We start from the raw sequence: 18,288 nt of genomic DNA on the forward strand, positions 1-18,288 counted from the left end.
GTATCCTCAAGAAGGAGCTGCTGGTGCTATGGCACCTTTAATACTTTCCTTACCAGCAAACAGCAATTTGCTTCACAGAGAGAGACAGAGAGAGGGAGAGAGAGAGATTATTTTGGGTAGCAGAAAATGGGTAATCATGTGTCTTCACTAGTGTGATTGAATGTAAAATCCATGCCCTAGACATGTGGGGTGGAAAACCAGAGATAAATAGATGTTAGGCAGAGAGGTAGAAATAAGACATGTAGAACTAGAGATAGCCACGTATTTATCCCACCCCCTTAGAGCTGTAGGAAAGGGGAGTATTTTCCTCCAAGTGCTGGGTTGGCAGCCTGCCGCAGCCCACTGCCATATCCAGCCCTTTTCTCAGCTCTTCGGGGTTTGGAAGAAATTGCTTAGGCCGATAGATTTTTGGGGTGGACGCTGTGAGCGTCTCAGCTTTCTGAGACGAAGGAAGCACTGATAAGGATTCTTTGATTTCCAGACTGCGGGCAAACGGAAGAGGAGGAAAAGCCCTCCCAGGAAGGAGACTGGGGAGACCGGGAAGAGAAGCCGCAAGCGGGCTGGCAGCGCGGAGTGTCCCTGCTGCCAACCGCGCCAGCCGCCCCAGCCGGCGGGAGGCCCCTTTCCGTGCGGGCAGTGCCAACGGTGCGCAAGCTCCTCCTCCTTCTGCTCCCAGCTGCCCCTTTGGCCTAAAGCACGCTGACCCTTTCCAAAGGCACCACAGGGCAAGCTGAGGCCACTTGCAGGATGGCCCCTGGCAGCCGTGCTCAAGCTTACAGCCCACTTGACACCCAAACAGCTTCCTTCAAACCCAGCATTCCCAGTGAAACCTTGCCATGCCCCAACAAGACACAGTTCGTACAAGCAGGAACACATGCATCAAAGCTTGCTTTGATGCTGCTGATCCAATTAAACCTAGGATCAAGCAAAAGGAGGAAGACATTTCAAAGAATTGAAACCAGCAAGATCAGACTCATGGTGCTGATCAATTTAATAAATACGTAACAGCCTGAAAAGATGGAAATTCATCCAAAAAGGGAGATCTCGGCGCTTGGCTTCATGGTGTGTATGAAGTTAACAATGCATGGTTTGTTTCCTGTCTTCCAGGGAGTTTGAAACCATCAAGGAAAGGAACAAGCACAGGAGAAGACATGGCCCACGCAAGGATGCACAGCCTCTCCCCAAGAAGAAAAGGCCAAATTAGCCCTGCATTTGCCCCAGGCTAGCAAGAGTTAGGCGTCAAGGGGACTAGATAGAAATAAGATTGTTTTTCAAGTTTTTAGGATTCTTTATTCTTCTTTTAGTTTACCTGTTAGGAATCTCTCTGTTTATTAGTTAAGATACATTAGTATTTTAAAGATGTAGTAGTAGTGTTAGATTTAGCAATAAATGTAAAAGGTTTGGTGTTTGTTATGCTTCAACTTTCCCCTTTTTGTCTTTGTTGAGGCATGATCTGTCTATATCATTAAACCAAAGTTTGTTCCATTTTGCCTTCTTGTCTGTATTAAATTCCTGGAGGCAGTATTCCTTACATTTCCTTGGTGTTGGAAACTCGGCATTTGCCCTGAGAGAGCAATGGGGGCACATGAGTCCCCCCCAGGCCCAGCCCCTGGCTCAGCTGGCAGCACTTCCAGAGGCGTGTCCCCATTACTGCCAATGAAATCATGGTGGAGCTTCCTCCTTTGAGTCCTGAACATCTCAGCTGGGAGTGGCTGGGGAGGCTTTGCTGAATTCAATGCATTGGATCTAAAGGAGTGTCCTTGTCTCACTGTACTTGCTGGGATAAAAGTAGTGGGTTGAGGCCTTTTGGTTGCCCAGCAACATAACTTTGTTTCATTTTGGGGGACAGATGGACTTGAGCACCCTGGAGGACTTTTCTAACCTCTCTGATTCTAGAAAAGAAATATCCACATGCACCACAAAGACACCAGGAGTTCAGATTCAGTTTCGCTTTAAAGGACCAGGCTCTGAGCCTCCAGTAATGTCCTTAGCTAAAGCAGAGCGGCTGTGAACCTGATCCTCTCACTTCTCACAGCTTTGGTATTTGCGCCAAAGAAGAATCCAAGTCACTCTTTTACCGAGCCCAGCAAATGGCTCTGCCTAGCAAGGCTTTGGCAGCAGGGGCTGTGGAGGATGGCGAGGGGGCGAGGCAGGGGGGAATGGCCAGGCTGCTTCTGGGAAGTGACCAAAGCTTGCCCTTGCCTGCTGGAGCCAGTGCAGGTGGGATCTGGAGCCTACAAAGTATCTGCCTTGCAGTGGGCCTCGTTCCAGATGTTTTCCCAGCAGGTGGCTGGCGTGGGTGTAACATGCAGGCTGGGAAGGAAGCAAGATTTGCTTTTGCTTAAACCTTAGGCAGGAAAGCAGTACAAGTGGCTGGGTTTTGCCATATCTGGCACCTAAGTATTGAAACCAAGCTGAAGGCCATTAGTGTGGAAAAGAAATTCTCTTGGTGTTCCTTCCTTAGAGGAATGCCAGAGTAGTAGAGATGAACATTCTCCCTTCTTCAAGGGAGCAGAAAGAGAGACCTAGAAATACTGCATGACGTGTTGACTGCAGCAATGCTGGTGCACTGCCCCAGTGTGTGTGTCCCCATCAGCTGCCCTGAGAAACATCCCGTTTCTCCAAGTTTCAGGGAAGGAGTGTTGAGGTGAGAGACCAGCTCAGCAGGCCAAAGGAGGGGAAACATCAAGTGACATTATTGGGCACCAGACAATTGAGAAAGGGGGCAGGATGAATGCCGCCACTTGGAGAGAAAGCTTTGCACTTGGTTCTGCACGGAACTATTTGCCGGCTCTAGCTCCTCTCAGAGCCAGAGGAGTGGCAGCGGCAGGAGTCCTTGTGGTTCTGCAGTGCAGGAAATGTGGAATGGGCCCTTGGACAGAGCCAGCCTCCCGTGCTGTCGGAACCCAGGACATCTCTCTGGATGCCCTGGATGTCTCAAAGCCCTTACAGGAGCTCAGAGACCCTGTCAGGAAGGCAAAGACCCGTGGAAATTCAGTCTTAATTCATGGAGCAAATTGCTAACCTTATATGAAGAATTACAGGTCACAAAATTTAAGTAGCAATCACAGGGTGAAGGGAAAAATTTTGGAGCACTTTACAGGGGGGTTTTGATTCTTGTACAGGGGGTTTGGAATTCTGTATGTGGGGGTCAGGGGTTCCAAGATGGAAGGATTTGGGCATGCCCTGTCCTTCTTCTTTCTTCTCCCTGGCATCCATGTTCAGGATGATATTTGCTACATCTAATCAGACCATGCTTGTGCAACAGAAAAACAGGGGAAGTGTGGAGGATTTTGTGGACAGTTAGCTAGCTGACAAAGGTCACACTGATATAATAGCGTTAGTTAAGGAATAAGGAGACAGGTATAGGAGCCAGCAGTCAGTGTCTAAATCAGGCAAGGGCACTGTGCCCTTGGAGCAACATCAGGATGGGGGAGAGGATCATTAGTTAGAAATATGAAGAAAAGATGAGAACAGCTGCAACATAGTAGCCACAAGAATGCTAAGGTAGGCGTAGTTAGCTGATAAGTAACTAACCAATATTGAGCTTGTCTTTTGCAATATGTATTAGCCTCATTAACACCAATATAAATGTGTGTGCCTATCAATAAAGTTTTGAGATTTGCTGATCACTCATATTGAGTGCCGCATTTCTTCTTCCGATCTCAACAATTTAGGCTGAAAAAGACTTCTGAGATCAGGATATTTTGCAGCTTCTAATGGAACAGCTCATGGGATCAGATTGTGAAGCTGATGCATTTCTCAAAAATAATTTTAATTAAGCTGTTTGAAATTTGAATCAAAAAATCTATTTGGAGAACTGAAGGAAATGCAGTTTTGGCTTCCTGAGTTTGGTGGGGGAATGTGTGGGCAGCAGTGTCTCTTGTGTCAATCAGTGCTCATTTAGCGTGTGAGTACAGGTGGGTCAGAACTTGCTTCCTCTGGCACCCAACACACAGAAAGCTCACAACACCCTTCTCCCCCAACAGCTCACTGATTTGAAGTTTACAGCTCCTCTCTTTTTAAATTTAATTTTAAAATTAAATATCTTGAAATGTATTGGCCAATGTAATAAAATTTCAGCAGTAGCCATGCATGAGTGCAAGAAAGAACTCCCAAAAGAACTCAGGGAAACTTTAAAGTTAGCCACAAAACTGAAAAATAAAAATTTCAAGCAATGCTTGCTACAAATTCTCTTGTTTTGCTACTAGTAATTTAGAGACTCATTTGCTGTTTTCTAAAATATATGAGAAACTACACAAGTAAGGGCTTTGCAAAATGGAAGTTCTGCCAAAGCATCATCAGTTGTGTATTTATATCCCTGTGTGTCTGCAAAACTGGGGAGTCAGGATTATCATGCCTCTTTCAAGCAGGACATAAAACTTACCCTGAGTTCTTAGTCAATATCTGGACCTCTGTATGTGTTGACAGTGGATATAAGAAGTGCTGATGATCATGCAGAGGAATAAAGTTGTTCTAAATTGGGGTTAGAAATGACTCCTTCCCACCCCCTTTCAGTGTTTGGTATCAAAAAAGAATCTGGTAGAAGATCTCTTTGCTCATTCTGCCCCAACAAACCACAAGAAGAGAAGCTGTTTTTAACTAGATGACATATTTAGTAGTTGCCTTGCCAACAATTGTTTTTCCTTTCAAACTGGAAATAGTTTTTTGTTCTGAAATAATGATCTTTATTATCTGCATCATTCTTTTTTTCTCTGAAGCTGGTCCCTTTTTCGTGGAAGTTTATTTTTGTAAGGCTTTTCCAGATTTAGGAACTGCATTTGATGACTGATAGGATTTTTTTTTTCCTTTGCTTTCTGCCAGGTAGCAGCAGCTGTATACTTGGTAATTAACTTACTCTGCTTTTGCTTAACCACTGTGCTTTGACTGTATTCTGGCTGAGGAGGGAAAATGCTGCATTTTTCTCCTGTTTGTTTTTTGTGTTCAGTCTACAAAAGCCAGTTTTACCAAGCCCTTGAAACAGCCAGAATATTTAAATAGAGCATCAAAGTAAAAGGAGGGTTGTAGAACTGCTGTCAATAATTCTTTTTTTCCTCCCCCCCGCTCTGTGTTCACTTTCTCTGAACATGGTCATTCTGGACAGTATTGTAAGAGCACAGAGGCAACAAAAAGCCAATGGTTACTATCGTTTCAGTGAATGGAGCCAGTTTTACTTGGCTGAAGGTATTTTCTAATTCCTGTCCTCTTGCCTAACATTCATGAAAGGCCTTTCTGAACGCATTAAAGTCCTGACTGTTTATTAAGTTCTGTTTTATCGGGCCAGGCTTTTATGAGCCCTTAAAAGGGAACTTAATACACCCAAGGATAGCTTAGCTATTACCTTTGGAGGCAAATAATGAGCAGGATGGCTTCTGCTGCAGTGTTAGAAACAAAAAGGTTTAATAAAAGGAAAAACAATAAACAGAAAACCCAATCCAGGTACAGTGGTTTGCCCCTGGTAAAAACACCTTCACAAAAGCCTCGTGGTTTCTTTGTCCTCTCCTTTTCTACCTTATGGCCCAGGCAGGACCTTTTGGCTTCCATCCAATTAGGTGACCCCAAGGTTTTAGTGAAGTCTCTGGGGTCCTATAAGGTGTCTTTTCACCTGATCGTTGGGAGAAACTTCTGGGCTTCCTTCCTTTTTTGGGGGACAAAGGCTAGTTTGTCCCTCTCTCATTGGGGGCATCCCCCTACACTCCTTCAACTGTTTTCATATAACATTTGATTTCTTTTACCTATAAAAGCACAAGGACCATCTCTGATGTTTTTAAGTACATCCTTATGCCCAGGGTTTTATTGCCACTGTGGTTGACTTACATCTGTGGAGAAGCACAACCACTTTCCTTATGCTTTGTCCAGAGAAGCTGTGGCTACCCCTGGATCCCTGGCAGTGTCCAAGGCCAGTTTGGATGGGGCTTGGAGCAACCTGGGACAGTGGAAGGTGTCCCTTCCATGACAGGGGTGGCACGGGATGGGCTTTAAGGTCCCCCTAACCCAGTCCCTGGTTCTGTAATTCAGTGACAAACAACACCTGTAACCATGGGCAGAGTTGGATACATTTGAACTTCAGCAAACAAAGCAGCAGCCACAGCTTCCTCGTGCTTTGCTATGGCAAATTAATTGGAATTGAGGAGGAAGTGATTAGATGACGTTTGCAGGAAGCTGCAATATGTCTGTGGAAATCTAGTGGATGGTGGTGAGGATGAACCTGTGTTATTATTAAATAGACACTTGAAAATGTGCAAGATTGCTGCTATTTCATTAAATGAGCATCTGTCGCAACTTTGTTATTTTAAAGCTCATTACAGTGTTTAAATTTGATTTTTATTTTTTTTTTGTCCATATGTGGCTTCTTATGTTGTGAGATTGTAATGTCTTTTGTGTGAAACTTGCTGTGTCCTGCCCCAATACTTTGTCAGGTCTGTGACAGCCGATTTGGTAGCTGTGAACAGCTGTGAACCCAACTGAAATTCCTGTCACTTGAGGGGCTCAGGAGGAAGAATACTCAGCAACAGCCTCCCCTCCACCAGGATGAAGCACCTGCACAAACGTCAGCCAAGGAGAAATAGCAAGAGATGGCCTTTGCAGTATCTGACACATTTGCTTTTGCTTAGTGTTTAATATTGAAGCCTGAAATGGGTAGAAGAGGTTCTGCAGAGCATAGGGGCTGACAGCAGTATCCCCAGGTGGGTCTGTGCATTTTGGCAGAGTCAAGCTCCAGCAGCAGGGGGCTCCCAGAGCAGACAGCAAAGGAAAGGTGGCTTTGCTGCACATTCTCCAGCTGGAAGCAGAAGGAAGAAGGGAAGGGAGTCCCTGAATTCTGGAAGGCTTGTGGCTGGAAGGGACCCTGCCCGTGGTTCCATCCAGGGTTAAGATGCCATGAGGGAGAGGTGTCTGTCCCCCAGTGAAGGCACAAATGAGACCATAGGAGAACAAAACCAGATTTTATTTGACATGGATTTTATTCAACAAGAAATGGGAGTTAGGGAGCTAGAAATCAGAAAGAGGTCTTGGAGAGCGAGAGCTGAGAAGATGATCAGTTGGAAGTAGATACTTTTTGAAGTCCTCTCCTGCCTTCTGAGATTCTAGAAGATGTGCGGATGTATATTTTTATTTCATATTCTTATTACTATTCCTTCTTCTTTCCCTTCTTTCTTCTTCCCCTTCTTCTTAAATGCTACTCTTCTTTCTTCTTCTTCATCTTCTTTATAATATTCTTCTTATTCTCATTCTAATTAATCTTATTCACTTCTTATGCTTACTATAATTCTTATGTTTTAATATTCTTATATTAATTACTATTTTTTCATCTTCATCTTCTTATTCCTATTCTCATTCTTCTTATTAAACTTATTATTTTTATCCTGCTCCTTTGTCTTCCTCTTATCTACTACTACTACTTCTTCTTCATCTTCTTATCCCTTTTTTTTTTTTTTTTTTTTACTACTACTATTTATTAAACTCTTAAACTATTTCTTAAATGGGAATAATGGTATCAGTCCAAGTCCTGCAGTCACATCCATGGAGCAACATCTCTTGTTTGTGGCATTCTTCAGGGATACAATCCCAAAAGACCAGCATGGAGTCCTTTCGGGGTGAGAGGAAATGGCCATTGATTTCCAGGGGAGGTTCCAATTCAATATCTGAAGCAATTTTTCTCTGACAGAGGGGCATTGGAAGAAGCTGCCCAGGGAGGTGGAGGAGCCACTGTCTCTGAGGCGTTGAAGAGTTGTGCAGATGTGGCCCTTGGGGACGTGGTTTTGCGGCGATGGTGGTGCTGCCAGGGTGCCAGTGGCCCTGGATGACCATCAGGGTCTCTTCCCACCTTGATGACTCTGTGGGATTCACTGCTGAGCGCCCTGGCTCCAGTCGTGTCCCACGTGTGCTGTGTGGGGCTGGCCACTGTGGTGACTGTGGGTGTTGGGGAGATGCCCCCGGGCCGCTCCAGGGCTGCCGGGGCAGCTGAGGCTGCGGGGCCATGTCCAGGGCTCCCTGGGCCCCGGGCCGGCCGCCATCTGCAGCCCCGGGCTGGGCAGGCGCGGGCGCTACTCCTGCGGCTGTGGCGCCAGGCAGCGGCAGCGGAACAGCGCCCGCAGCGCCCGCAGCGCCCGCCTGAGGCGGCCGGGCCGCTTGCTGAGGGCAGCCGGCTGCTGCCTGGGGGCCTGCGCTCCCGGCTGGGGAGCTGAGGCCTCGAGAGGGCTGAGCGGGGCAGGCTCCGGGCTCTGCGGCCCTGCCTCGGAGCCCTGCTGGCCCTCGGAGGCTTCACTGTACAGGGAGGGAAGCGAGGTGCACAGAGACTCCGGTGCCCGGCTCTCAACCCAGGCCTCCAGAGGGAGGGGCACTGGCAGCTCGTCTGCCTCAGAAGCTGACAGCCTTTGGGCGCTGCCTTCTGCTTCGTACGGCTCGAGGACGCTGACTTCGTCCCAGTCGTCCTTATAGTCCTCCCTCAGGAAGGGAGTGGGCCTGAAGCTAAAGTTGCTCATGCTTTCATGGCTGTCCTGGGTGAGGTCTGCGCCGCTGCTGTTGTCTTCCTCCGTGGAAACGTCTTGGAGGGCTTTGAGCTCTGGCTCGCTACAGTCTTTCCACTCGGAAGAGCTGCTGACCTCTCCTTGGGACAGCTCTGGCTCTGCCTCACCTAGATATTCTTGGGAAAGCTCAGTCTGGGGGTAGTGTTCCCAGTCTTCATCATCCCCAGCTGAGGTCCAGTCCTCACTCTCTCTCTGAGCCAGCTGGTACAGCTCTTGCTGTGCCCTGTCTCCCCAGGCCGCCCTCACAGCCCCCTCCCACTGGTGCAACTCTTGGGGACTCCCAGCTCTGCGTGGCGACGCTGCCTTCGCTGCCATTACATGTACCAACTGGTACAATTCACAGCCTGTCGCTCCTTCCCAAAGGCGATACTCTCGAGCCCCAGTGTCTCCCCACTTGTCATCTGTGTCAGGTTTGTTCTCGTCTTCCATGATGACAAAGGGCTTCTCCTCCTCCTCAGTGCCTGACTGTGGCCAGGCTGAGGCACCCACTGCCCCCACCAGGTGCCCGCTGAGGGCCTGGTCTTGCCCCCAGCTGGGCAGGGGGCTGGGTGAGGGGAAGCAGTTGAGGTTTATCTTGTTCACTTCCATCTCTGCAGTCCTGTAGTACGGACAGATCCCGGGAGCTGCTTCCTTCTGCAAGAGTGGCTCTCACGGGACTGGGCACCCCAGGGCTCTGCACCCCTTATATACCCCCAGCTATGGTGGGGCCCTCTGATGTCACAATGGTCTGTGGGCACTGTCATGTCCTGCATCATCAAGGGCCCTCTGATGTCACAAAGGTCTGTGGGCACCGTCATGTTCCGCATCATCAAGGGCCCTGTGTCACAAAGGGTCACACCCAGCGCCCCATCCACAGCGGAGCCCACTGGAAACTGCATGGAGGAGCCCCCGGACTTGGGCACTTGTAGTCCTTGGTGTGCCCAGGCCCCTCCTGCAGTCCCACAGTGTGCCCACTGTGCCATGGTCCCACTTGACAGCCTGACGTGCCCCCTGCAGAGCCCTGGCTTTGGAGAGTGGGCTGCTCTGGGCACCAGCCATTGGCCAGATGGACACAGCCAGGGACTTGTGGGCAGTGGCTCCATGTGCAGCTGCAGGCTGGGGATGGGGGGTGTCCCTCAGGGCTCTGCCTTGGCCCTGGGGCTCTTTTGTGGCTTCCCCAATGGCACAGGCAGTGGATCAATCTCCCCCTCAGCACGTTTGCAGGGGATGGGGGAGCTGAGACGGGCAGGGGCACCATGGCAGGATATGGCCATGCACAGGAACCTGGACAAGCTTGAGAAGTGGGAGACAACCTCATCTGACAGCTTCATGAGGTCCCACAAGGCCAAGCGCCAGGTGCTGCACCTGGCCCGGAGCAATTCCTGAGTCCCGGATTCATCCGGGGCAGAAGAGACCTTCAGATGTGTCCATTTGGTGCCGCCTCCCTGGCTGCTCCCAGCACCTCCAGAAGCAGCACTTGGCTGGGTTTGGGCCTTTCCCATGCCTACTTCCCGCAGGGCTGGCCAGAGGGGAGCACCCCCAGCCTGTGCCTCTGCCCCCCAGCCCCTGTGGGCTGCTGTGGGTAGGAATGCTCCAGAGGGGAATGTCCTTGCAGCAGAAAGTGCCAGAGAGAGCCCAGAGCCAAAGAGTCTCTCTCCTGTAGGCACTGCTTCTTCATTGCATTGAAATATTTCCAGTGCTGGAGTGGGCTAATGGGTGTTCCTCATCCCACCCAAAAAGAAGCTGATGGTTGGCTATTATTTGAGAATTTCTCTCAAGTTGAGCCTGGCAGGAGGTTATTTACAGGGAGAAGCTGCTACAATAAATACCCTGATGCCTCCCCCAGGGTCTGTGTGTTTCAACACTCTTGGCCATTGCAGATGTAATAATCACAGAACTGAGGTCATTTGATATTACAGAAAGGTTAAAAAACTATGCATGGGAAGGTCATAACGAAAATTTCTAACTAACAAAAACTGGTTTCTCCTGCAGTCTTGAACTCATGTGCTTATACCCTTCCCAAAAGAAAACCTATTCACTGAAGATGCATCATCATCCCAAAAACATGTTGAAATTAGGCTCGTGATTCCCTCAGGGACTAGGAGATAATGTTTTGCTGCAGCCAAAAGGTTATTAGAAAAAAGAATGAAAGCTGTTGGTGCTAGGTGGTGTTAGTTCTGGTTTGCATTTGTTCCAGTTCATTTCTTGGGTGTTGCTGTGAGTTGGAAAAGGGGCAGGGTTGAACACCAGAATAAAAGAGAGGTAGGAGAAGAGGAGAGGGGACAGAAAAGTAGGCTGTCAGGAGAGAATGTAACTTGCCTAGCACCCAGCCAAAGGGGAAGGGGACAGGGATCACCCAAGGCTGTGAAAAGCAATGAAAAACAGTATTGTGTTGGTGTGTGTCTATGTTCAGCTCTCAGGAGACAGAGATACACAGCGGGCTCAGTTGAATCCTTACTAAGAAGAAGGTTCTCGTTTGCTTTAATGACTTTGTCTCCACTTAATGGTAACTAAGAGTTTGTTTATTTCTAACACCTCTCTCCGAGCAGCTCAGAGCGGCACTGCACAGTGCTTGCTGTGCTCCAGAGAGCACAAAGCAGGCTGGCCTGGTGGCCCTGAATATTTCTGCAGAACACTCTGCATTTCACACCTTTGCTGTGGCTCAGGGCAGAACTACAGGCCTGCAGGCGCTTCCTGGCAGAGCTGTGGGAGGCACTGGCTCCTGCAGATGGGAGCTGCCAAGCTGTCAGTGCCTCAGGCTGGCCTGGCTTGCCCTGGCACAAGTGCCGTGCCTGAAGGACGCTGCCCTGTGCTCCAGCCTGCCCAGCAGCCCGGCTCCCTGCGCCGCTGCCCAGAGTGCTGCACACACTGCTGCCCTTTGCCAGGAGTCACAGGGCAGCCAGCAGAAGAGTAGGAATCCTCAGCCAGGCCACTGGCCCTTGGCTGCCCCTGGCCTTCCTCTGCTCCTGGGCAGACTCCAGACAGCCAATGCCTCCAGTCTGGGCTGTGCCCAGCACGGCTACGCTTCCCCTCGGGAGCAGCCAGCTGCCACCTGGGCTCTGAGAGCGGAGGATTCGCCCGCTGCCAGGAAGAGGCACCCAGGGCCCGGCTGCTGCCTCGTGCAGCTCCAAGGGCCTCCTTCCAGCCAGTGGGTTACATTCCAAAAGCAGCATGGTCTGGAGAGCATAAATGAGGATGAGCATTCCCCAATTTGACACCATAGCAAAGACACTGTATGGGTGACTTCCACCTTTAAGAAACAAAAGAAAATTTACAAGGAAATCAAGAGCTTATTCAGAGAGTGAGAAGGAAGGAAATTTCAGGGAGAGTTTTGGTTTCAGAAACTTTATTAATTTCTAATCAGCAGGCCTATTAGACAATCATAACCGAAACCTAAGCCTAGTCCTAAACCCTAACCTGAACCTTAATCCTAGTCCTAACCCTCGTCCTAACTCTAGTCCTAACCCTAACCCTGACCCTGACCCTAACCCTAACCCCAACCCTAACCCTAACCCCAACCCTAACCCTAACCCCAACTCTAACCCTAACCCTAACCCTTGTCCGAACCTACAATCCTGCCCTGTGCCGGTTGAGAAGTAAATGGTCCTGATGTGATTTTCAGTTTCTTTGGTCATTCCTCTTCTTCACTGAAACAATCAGTGGCACCAGGCTGGATGCAGGCTCAGCAAATCTTACAAATGGATGCTGCCCAAAGGAAAAAAGAAAATCAACAAAAATCAATGAACCATGACTTTCCAAGCTCAGTGCTTCACAGGATTCACAGGGCTCCTAGAAAGATCCAGAAAGATGGACCATCTGCACCTCCATCTTTATGTGCAGGACCTTGCCATCACAGGCAAACCTGGCCAAGACTCCCACTCATCCATTTAACCAGGTGTCTTCATCTTGCTGGGATTTTTGCCCTGCCAGTGCTCTAGAAATGGTGCTTTCTGTCCTTGGAGTTTCTTCTTTTCAGGAAATTCCAAAGCCTCACATTGGTCCCTGTCTTTGAAAGACAGGCACTGTGCTGATTCCCACAGGGAGACAGAGCAGTGTCTACCTTTCCATGCCCTGCCCTGCCCCTCCTGTGCTGGATGGCACCTTCCTTCCCAGCAGGGACAGCCCAGTGGCACTGGCTGCTGCACTTCCCTCTCTGCCACACGAGCTGGCAGTAACCCTGGGGCAGTTCCTGTCTGCTTGAGCGTGCCAGGCAGCAGATGGGGCTGGGACAAGTCCCTCTCAGCTCTCCCTGTTTGCATCCCAGAAGCCTCGAAGGGTGGGCTGGGGGCACAAACCAGGGCCCCTCAGAGGCTCACAGTGAGCCCCCCACTGTCCCTCCTGCCCACAGCCAAATCTCTGAACACTCAGCCAGCCTGGCTTCCTTGGGTTCCTGCACCACCTTTGCATGTCTCTGTACTCTGCATTGCTCTACTTAAATTCTTTTGCCATTGGATAAAATGGAGCACCCCACCAAATTACAAAACAGGGCAACAGAAGCAGTCAGAGGACAGAGCACGTCTCTTCTGAGGACAAGCTGAGACACCAGGAGTTATTCAGCCTAGAGGAGAACAGGCCCCAGGGAGACTTCATTGCTATGTTCCAGTATTTCAAAGGGGATTCTCAGGAATCCCATCCCTCGCACCCTGTTTCACCTGCGGCCCCTTTGCATTTTACCTGCAGGAGCTCCTTGGCAGACCAGCGCTGCTCCTTGTCTGTCTGCAGGCAGCAGCTCAGGAAGTCACACAGCCAAGGTGAAAACAGGTTGGGCTGCAGCAGCTTTGGTATCCCTCGTCTGGCTATCATGAGTTGAGGCTGGGGAAAAGGAAACACGAGTCTCCACCTGCTGCTTTCACATCTGTAACTGCTCTCCCAGATCCCACTGTTTAACCCCTGTTCTTCAGTGGCAGTTTCTGCCCTGGCAGAGACCCAGAGATGCCTTTCCTTTACCAACCAAACACCCAAACCCCAATGCAGCCACAGCTTTTCCAACATTCAGCAGATCTTGCCTTGGCAGCTGATTTCATTGACTGACCTACTCAGTGGGAACTACATCACCAAAAGCATGTTTTGTTTCTCTGAGGATTCACACACACCTGACAGGCAATTTGGAAGGGGAGGTTTGCTCAATCTATACTATTTCCAAGGATTATTACATGAAAATAATCTCTGCAGTGCTTGTTGGTCCCTTAAGCACAGCTGCCATAAAACAAAAATCATCAAGGTTTTTTTTTCTCCTCTTTTAAAAAATGCAGAAGCAGAATCCATCTAAAATAGACAGCAATAACAATGGAAAGAGGCCTTAGAGTCTCCATGAAAGTGCCTGCCACCATAGTAAGAGCTCTGTGCTGGTGGCACTGAAAAAGATGGTGACCAAAGAGACTTTGTGACTTTCTTGTTCAACCCAGAGGAAAATTTCCTTCACTTTTCCCACACCACCAGAGGTCACAAAGAGGGTTTTATCCTGTCCCTCTGCAGCTGAGCTCAGCCACTGGACACAGTGGGGAGCTGGAGTCCTCACTGCCATTAGAACTGTGCAGCCCAGGGATGGCCCTGCTCCTGTGCTGCAGAAACACAGCACCAGCGCTGACTGCCCACGGTGGATCCCAGCCCAGGCACCTGGCTGCAAGCTCACCAACTTGTTAAAGCACCAAGAAACAGCCAAGGGTTGGCATACAATTCCAACTGCAGTCAGAGCAAAACACATCCTAAACATCTCCACGCCACCCAAATGTACAGACGATTTGAAAGCCTGCAAGTTTTGAAGACCTGCAGGATTTGGAAAAGACACTACAGAATGGAGGAAAATTGATGTGCTTTGGTTAATAAAGAGAAAAGCAAGCAGAACTGCTTGGGCATTGCTTTGGTGTTTTTTTCTCATTTCTTTCTTTTTCTTTTTCTTTTTCTCTTTCTTTTCCATTTTCTTTTCTCTTTCCATTTCTCTTTCTCTTTCTCTTTCTCTTTCTCTTTCTCTTTCTCTTTCTCTTTCTCTTTCTCTTTCTCTTTCTCTTTCTCTTTCTCTTTCTCTGTCTTTTCCATTTTCTATTTCTATTTCTCTTTCTTTTTCTCTTTCTTTTTTTTCTTTTTCTCTTTCTCTCTTTCCTTTTTTTCTTTTTCTTTTTCATTTTCTCTTTCTTTTTTTCTCTTTCTTTTTTTTCTCTTTCTCTTTCTTTTGCTTTTTCTTTTTCTATTTCTTTTTCTTTTTCTCTTTCTTTTTCTTTGTCTTTTCCATTTTCTTTTTTCTATTTCTCTGTCTTTTTCTCTTTCTTTTTATTTTTCATTTTCTTTTCCCTTTCTCTTTCTCTTTCTCTTTCTCTTTTTCTCTTTCTCTTTCTCTTTCTCTTTCTCTTTCTCTTTCTCTTTCTCTTTCTCTTTCTCTTTCTCTTTCTCTTTCTCTTTCTCTTTCTTTTTTTCTTTCTTTTTCTTTTTCTCTTTCTCTTTATTTTTCTCTTTCTTTTGCTTTTTCTCTTTCTCTTTCTTTTTCTCTTTCTCTCTCTATTGCATTTTCTTTTTCTCCTTTCTCTTTCTCTTTCTCTTTCTCTTTCTCTTTCTCTTTCTCTTTCTCTTTCTCTTTCTCTTTCTCTTTCTCTTTCTTTCTCTTTCTCTTTCTCTTTCTCTTTCTTTTTTTCTTTTTCTTTTTCTTTTTCTTTTTCTTTTTCTTTTTCTTTTTCTTTTTCTTTTTCTTTTTCTTTTTCTTTTTCTTTTTCTTTTTCTTTTTCTTTTTCTTTTTCTTTTTCTTTTTCTTTTTCTTTATTTCTCTTTCTCTTTCTTTTTTCTTTCTTTTTCTCTTTCTATTTCCCTTTCTTTTTGTCTTTCTTTTTCTTTTTCTTTTTCTTTTTCTTTTTCTTTTTCTTTGTTTCTTTCTCTTTCTCTTTCCTTTTTTCTTTTTCTCTTTCTTTTTCTCTTTCTTTTGCTTTTTCCTTTTCTCTTTCTTTTTCTCTTTCTTTTGCTTTTTTCTCTTTTTCTTTTGCTTTTTCTTTTCTCTTTCTTTTCCTTTTTCTCTTTCTCTTTCTTTTTCTCATTCTTTTGCTTTTTCTCTTTCTCTTTCTTTTTCTCTTTCTATTGCTTTTTCTTTTTCTTTTACTCTTTTACTTTTTCTTTTTCTCTCTCTTTTTCTTTTTCTTTTTCTTTTTCTTTTTCTTTTTCTTTTTCTTTTTCTTTTTCTTTTTCTTTTTCTTTTTCTTTTTCTTTTTCTTTTTCTTTCTTTTTGTTTTTCTCTTTTTCTTTTTCGTTTTCTTTTTCGTTTTCTTTTTCTTTTTCTTTTTCTTTTTCTTTTTCTTTTTCTTTTTCTTTTTCTTTTGCTTTTTCTTTTTCTTTTTCTTTTTCTTTTTCTTTTTCTTTTTCTTTTTCTTTTGCTTTTTCTTTTGCTTTTTCTTTTGCTTTTTCTTTTGCTTTTTCTTTTGCTTTTGCTTTTTCTTTTGCTTTTTCTATTTCTTTGTCTTTTCCCTTTTCTTCTTTCTCTTTCTCTTTCTCTTTCTCTTTCTCTTTCTGTTTCTCTTTCTCTTTTTCTTATTCTCTTTCTTTTTTGTTTTCTCTTTCTTATTCTTTCTCTTTCTCTTTCTCTTTCTTTTTCTTTTTCTCTTTCTTTTTCTTATGCTTTTTCTCTTTCTCTTTCTTTTTCTCTTTCTTTCGCTTTTTCTCTCTTTCTTTTTCTCTTTCTCTCTGTATTTCTTTTGCTTTTTCTTTTTCTTTTTCTCTTTCTTTTTCTCTTTTTTTCCTTTTTCTTTTTCTATTTCATTTGCTTTTTCTTCTTCTATTTCTCTTTCTTCTTCTATTTCTCTTTCTTCTTCTATTTCTTTCTTTTTCTCTTTCTTTTTCTTTTTGTCTTTTCCGTTTTCTTTTTCTATTTCTCTTTCTTTTTCTTTTTCTTATTCTCTTTCTCTTTCTCTTTCTCTTTCTCTTTCTCTTTCTCTTTCTCTTTCTCTTTCTCTTTCTCTTTCTCTTTCTCTTCCTTTCTCTTTCTCTTTCTTTTCCATTTTCTTTTCTCTTTCCATTTCTCTTTCTTTTTCTTTTACTCTTTCTCTTTCTCTTTCTCTTTCTCTTTCTCTTTCTCTTTCTCTTTCTCTTTCTCTTTCTCTTTCTTTCTCTTTCTTTTTCTCTGTCTTTTCCATTTTCTATTTCTATTTCTCTTTCTATTTCTCTTTCTTTTTTTTCTCTTTCTCTTTCTCTTTCTCTTTCTCTTTCTCTTTCTCTTTCTCTTTCTCTTTCTCTTTCTCTTTCTCTTTCTCTTTCTCTTTCTCTGTCTTTTCCATTTTCTATTTCTATTTCTCTTTCTATTTCTCTTTCTTTTTTTTCTCTTTCTCTTTCTCTTTCTCTTTCTCTTTCTCTTTCTCTTTCTCTTTCTCTTTCTCTTTCTCTTTCTCTTTCTCTTTCTCTTTCTCTTTCTCTTTCTCTTTCTCTTTCTCTTTCTTTGTCTTTTCCATTTTCTTTTTTCTATTTCTCTGTCTCTTTCTCTTTCTCTTTCTCTTTCTTTTACTTTTTCTCATTGTTTTTCTTTTTCTATTTCTTTTTTTTCTTTTTCATTCATTCTTTCTCTTTATCTTTCTTTCTCTTTGTTTTTCTTTTTCTTTTTCTCTTTCTTTTTCTCATTCTTTTTCTCTTTCTTTTCTCTCTCTCTTTAGCTTTCTTTTTCTTTTTCTTATTCTCTTTCTTTTTTGTTTTCTCTTTCTTTTTCTCTTTCTCTTTCTTTTTCTCTTTGTCTTTCTTTTTCTTGTTCTTTTTCTCTTTCTCTTTATATTTCTTTTTCATTTTCTTTTCTCTTTCTTTTTCTTTTTCTCTTTCTCTTTCCTTTTCTTTTTCTTTTTCTTTTGCTTTTGCTTTTGCTTTTGCTTTTGCTTTTGCTTTTGCTTTTTCTTTTTTTCTTTCTCTTTCTCTTTACTTTTTTCTTTTTCTCTTTCTTTTTCTCTTTCTTTTTCTCTTTCTTTTGCTTTTTCCTTTTCTCTTTCTTTTTCTTTCTTTTGCTTTTTTTCTCTTTTTCTTTTGCTTTTTCTTTTCTCTTTCTTTTTCTTTTTCTCTTTCTCTTTCTTTTTCTCTTTCTATTGCTTTTTCTTTTACTCTTTTACTTTTTCTTTTTCCTCTTTCTTTTTCTTTTTCTCTTTTTCTTTTTCTTTTTCTCTTTCTCTTTCTTTTTCAATTTTTTTCTTTTTCTTTTTCTTTTTCTTTTTCTTTTTCTTTTTCTTTTTCTTTTTCTTTTTCTTTTTCTTTTTCTCTTTTGCTTTTTCTTTACTTTTTCTTTTTCTTTTGCTTTTTCTTTTTCTTTTTTTTTTCTCTTTCTCTTTCTTTTGCTTTTTCTTTTTCTCTTTCTTTTTCTTTGTCTTTTCCATTTTCTTCTTTCTCTTTCTCTTTCTCTTTCTCTTTCTCTTTCTCTTTCTCTTTCTCTTTCTCTTCCATTTTCTTTTCTCTTTCCATTTCTCTTTCTTTTTCTCTTTCTCTTTCTTTTCTCTCTCTCTTTCTCTATTTTGTTTTTCCTATTCTCTTTCTTTTTCTCTTTCTTTTTCTCTTTCTTTTTCTTTTTCTCTTTCTTTTTCTCTTTTTTCCTTTTTCTTCTTCTATTTCTTTTGCTTTTTCTTTTTCTATTTCTCTTTCTTCTTCTATTTCTTTTTCTTTTTCTCTTTCTTTTTCTTTTTGTCTTTTCCATTTTCTTTTTCTATTTCACTTTCTTTTTCTTATTCTCTTTCTCTTTCTCTTTCCTCTTTCTCTTTCTCTTTCTCTTTCTCTTTCTCTTTCTCTTTCTCTTTCTCTTTCTCTTTCTCTTTCTCTTTCTTTTCCATTTTCTTTTCTCTTT

General features: G+C 44.2%; 1 protein-coding gene and 1 pseudogene across 2 annotated transcripts in view; both read right to left on the minus strand.

Annotated features, from left to right (window-relative positions):
• Positions 1-11,755: 11,755 nt before the first annotated feature.
• Positions 11,756-18,288, minus strand: part of LOC135290185 (serine/threonine-protein kinase PAK 2-like) — a 19,240-nt gene continuing 12,707 nt past the window's right edge. The window contains exons 5-6 of one of the 2 annotated variants that reach the window (XM_064404060.1): positions 13,182-13,319; positions 11,756-12,212 (exon numbers count right to left, since the gene is read on the minus strand). In XM_064404060.1, the coding sequence (XP_064260130.1) occupies positions 12,126-12,212; positions 13,182-13,319 (225 nt within the window). In that variant the 3' untranslated portion in view covers positions 11,756-12,125. Of the gene's footprint in view, positions 12,514-13,181; positions 13,320-18,288 lie in introns of both variants that reach the window. The other variant, XM_064404061.1, reaches the window with a different exon arrangement.
• LOC135290186 (histone-lysine N-methyltransferase, H3 lysine-79 specific-like) overlaps positions 16,763-18,288 on the minus strand; it is a 1,682-nt pseudogene continuing 156 nt past the window's right edge.

This window comes from Passer domesticus, chromosome Z (genome assembly GCF_036417665.1).
Source record: "Passer domesticus isolate bPasDom1 chromosome Z, bPasDom1.hap1, whole genome shotgun sequence".
Taxonomy (NCBI): domain Eukaryota; kingdom Metazoa; phylum Chordata; class Aves; order Passeriformes; family Passeridae; genus Passer; species Passer domesticus.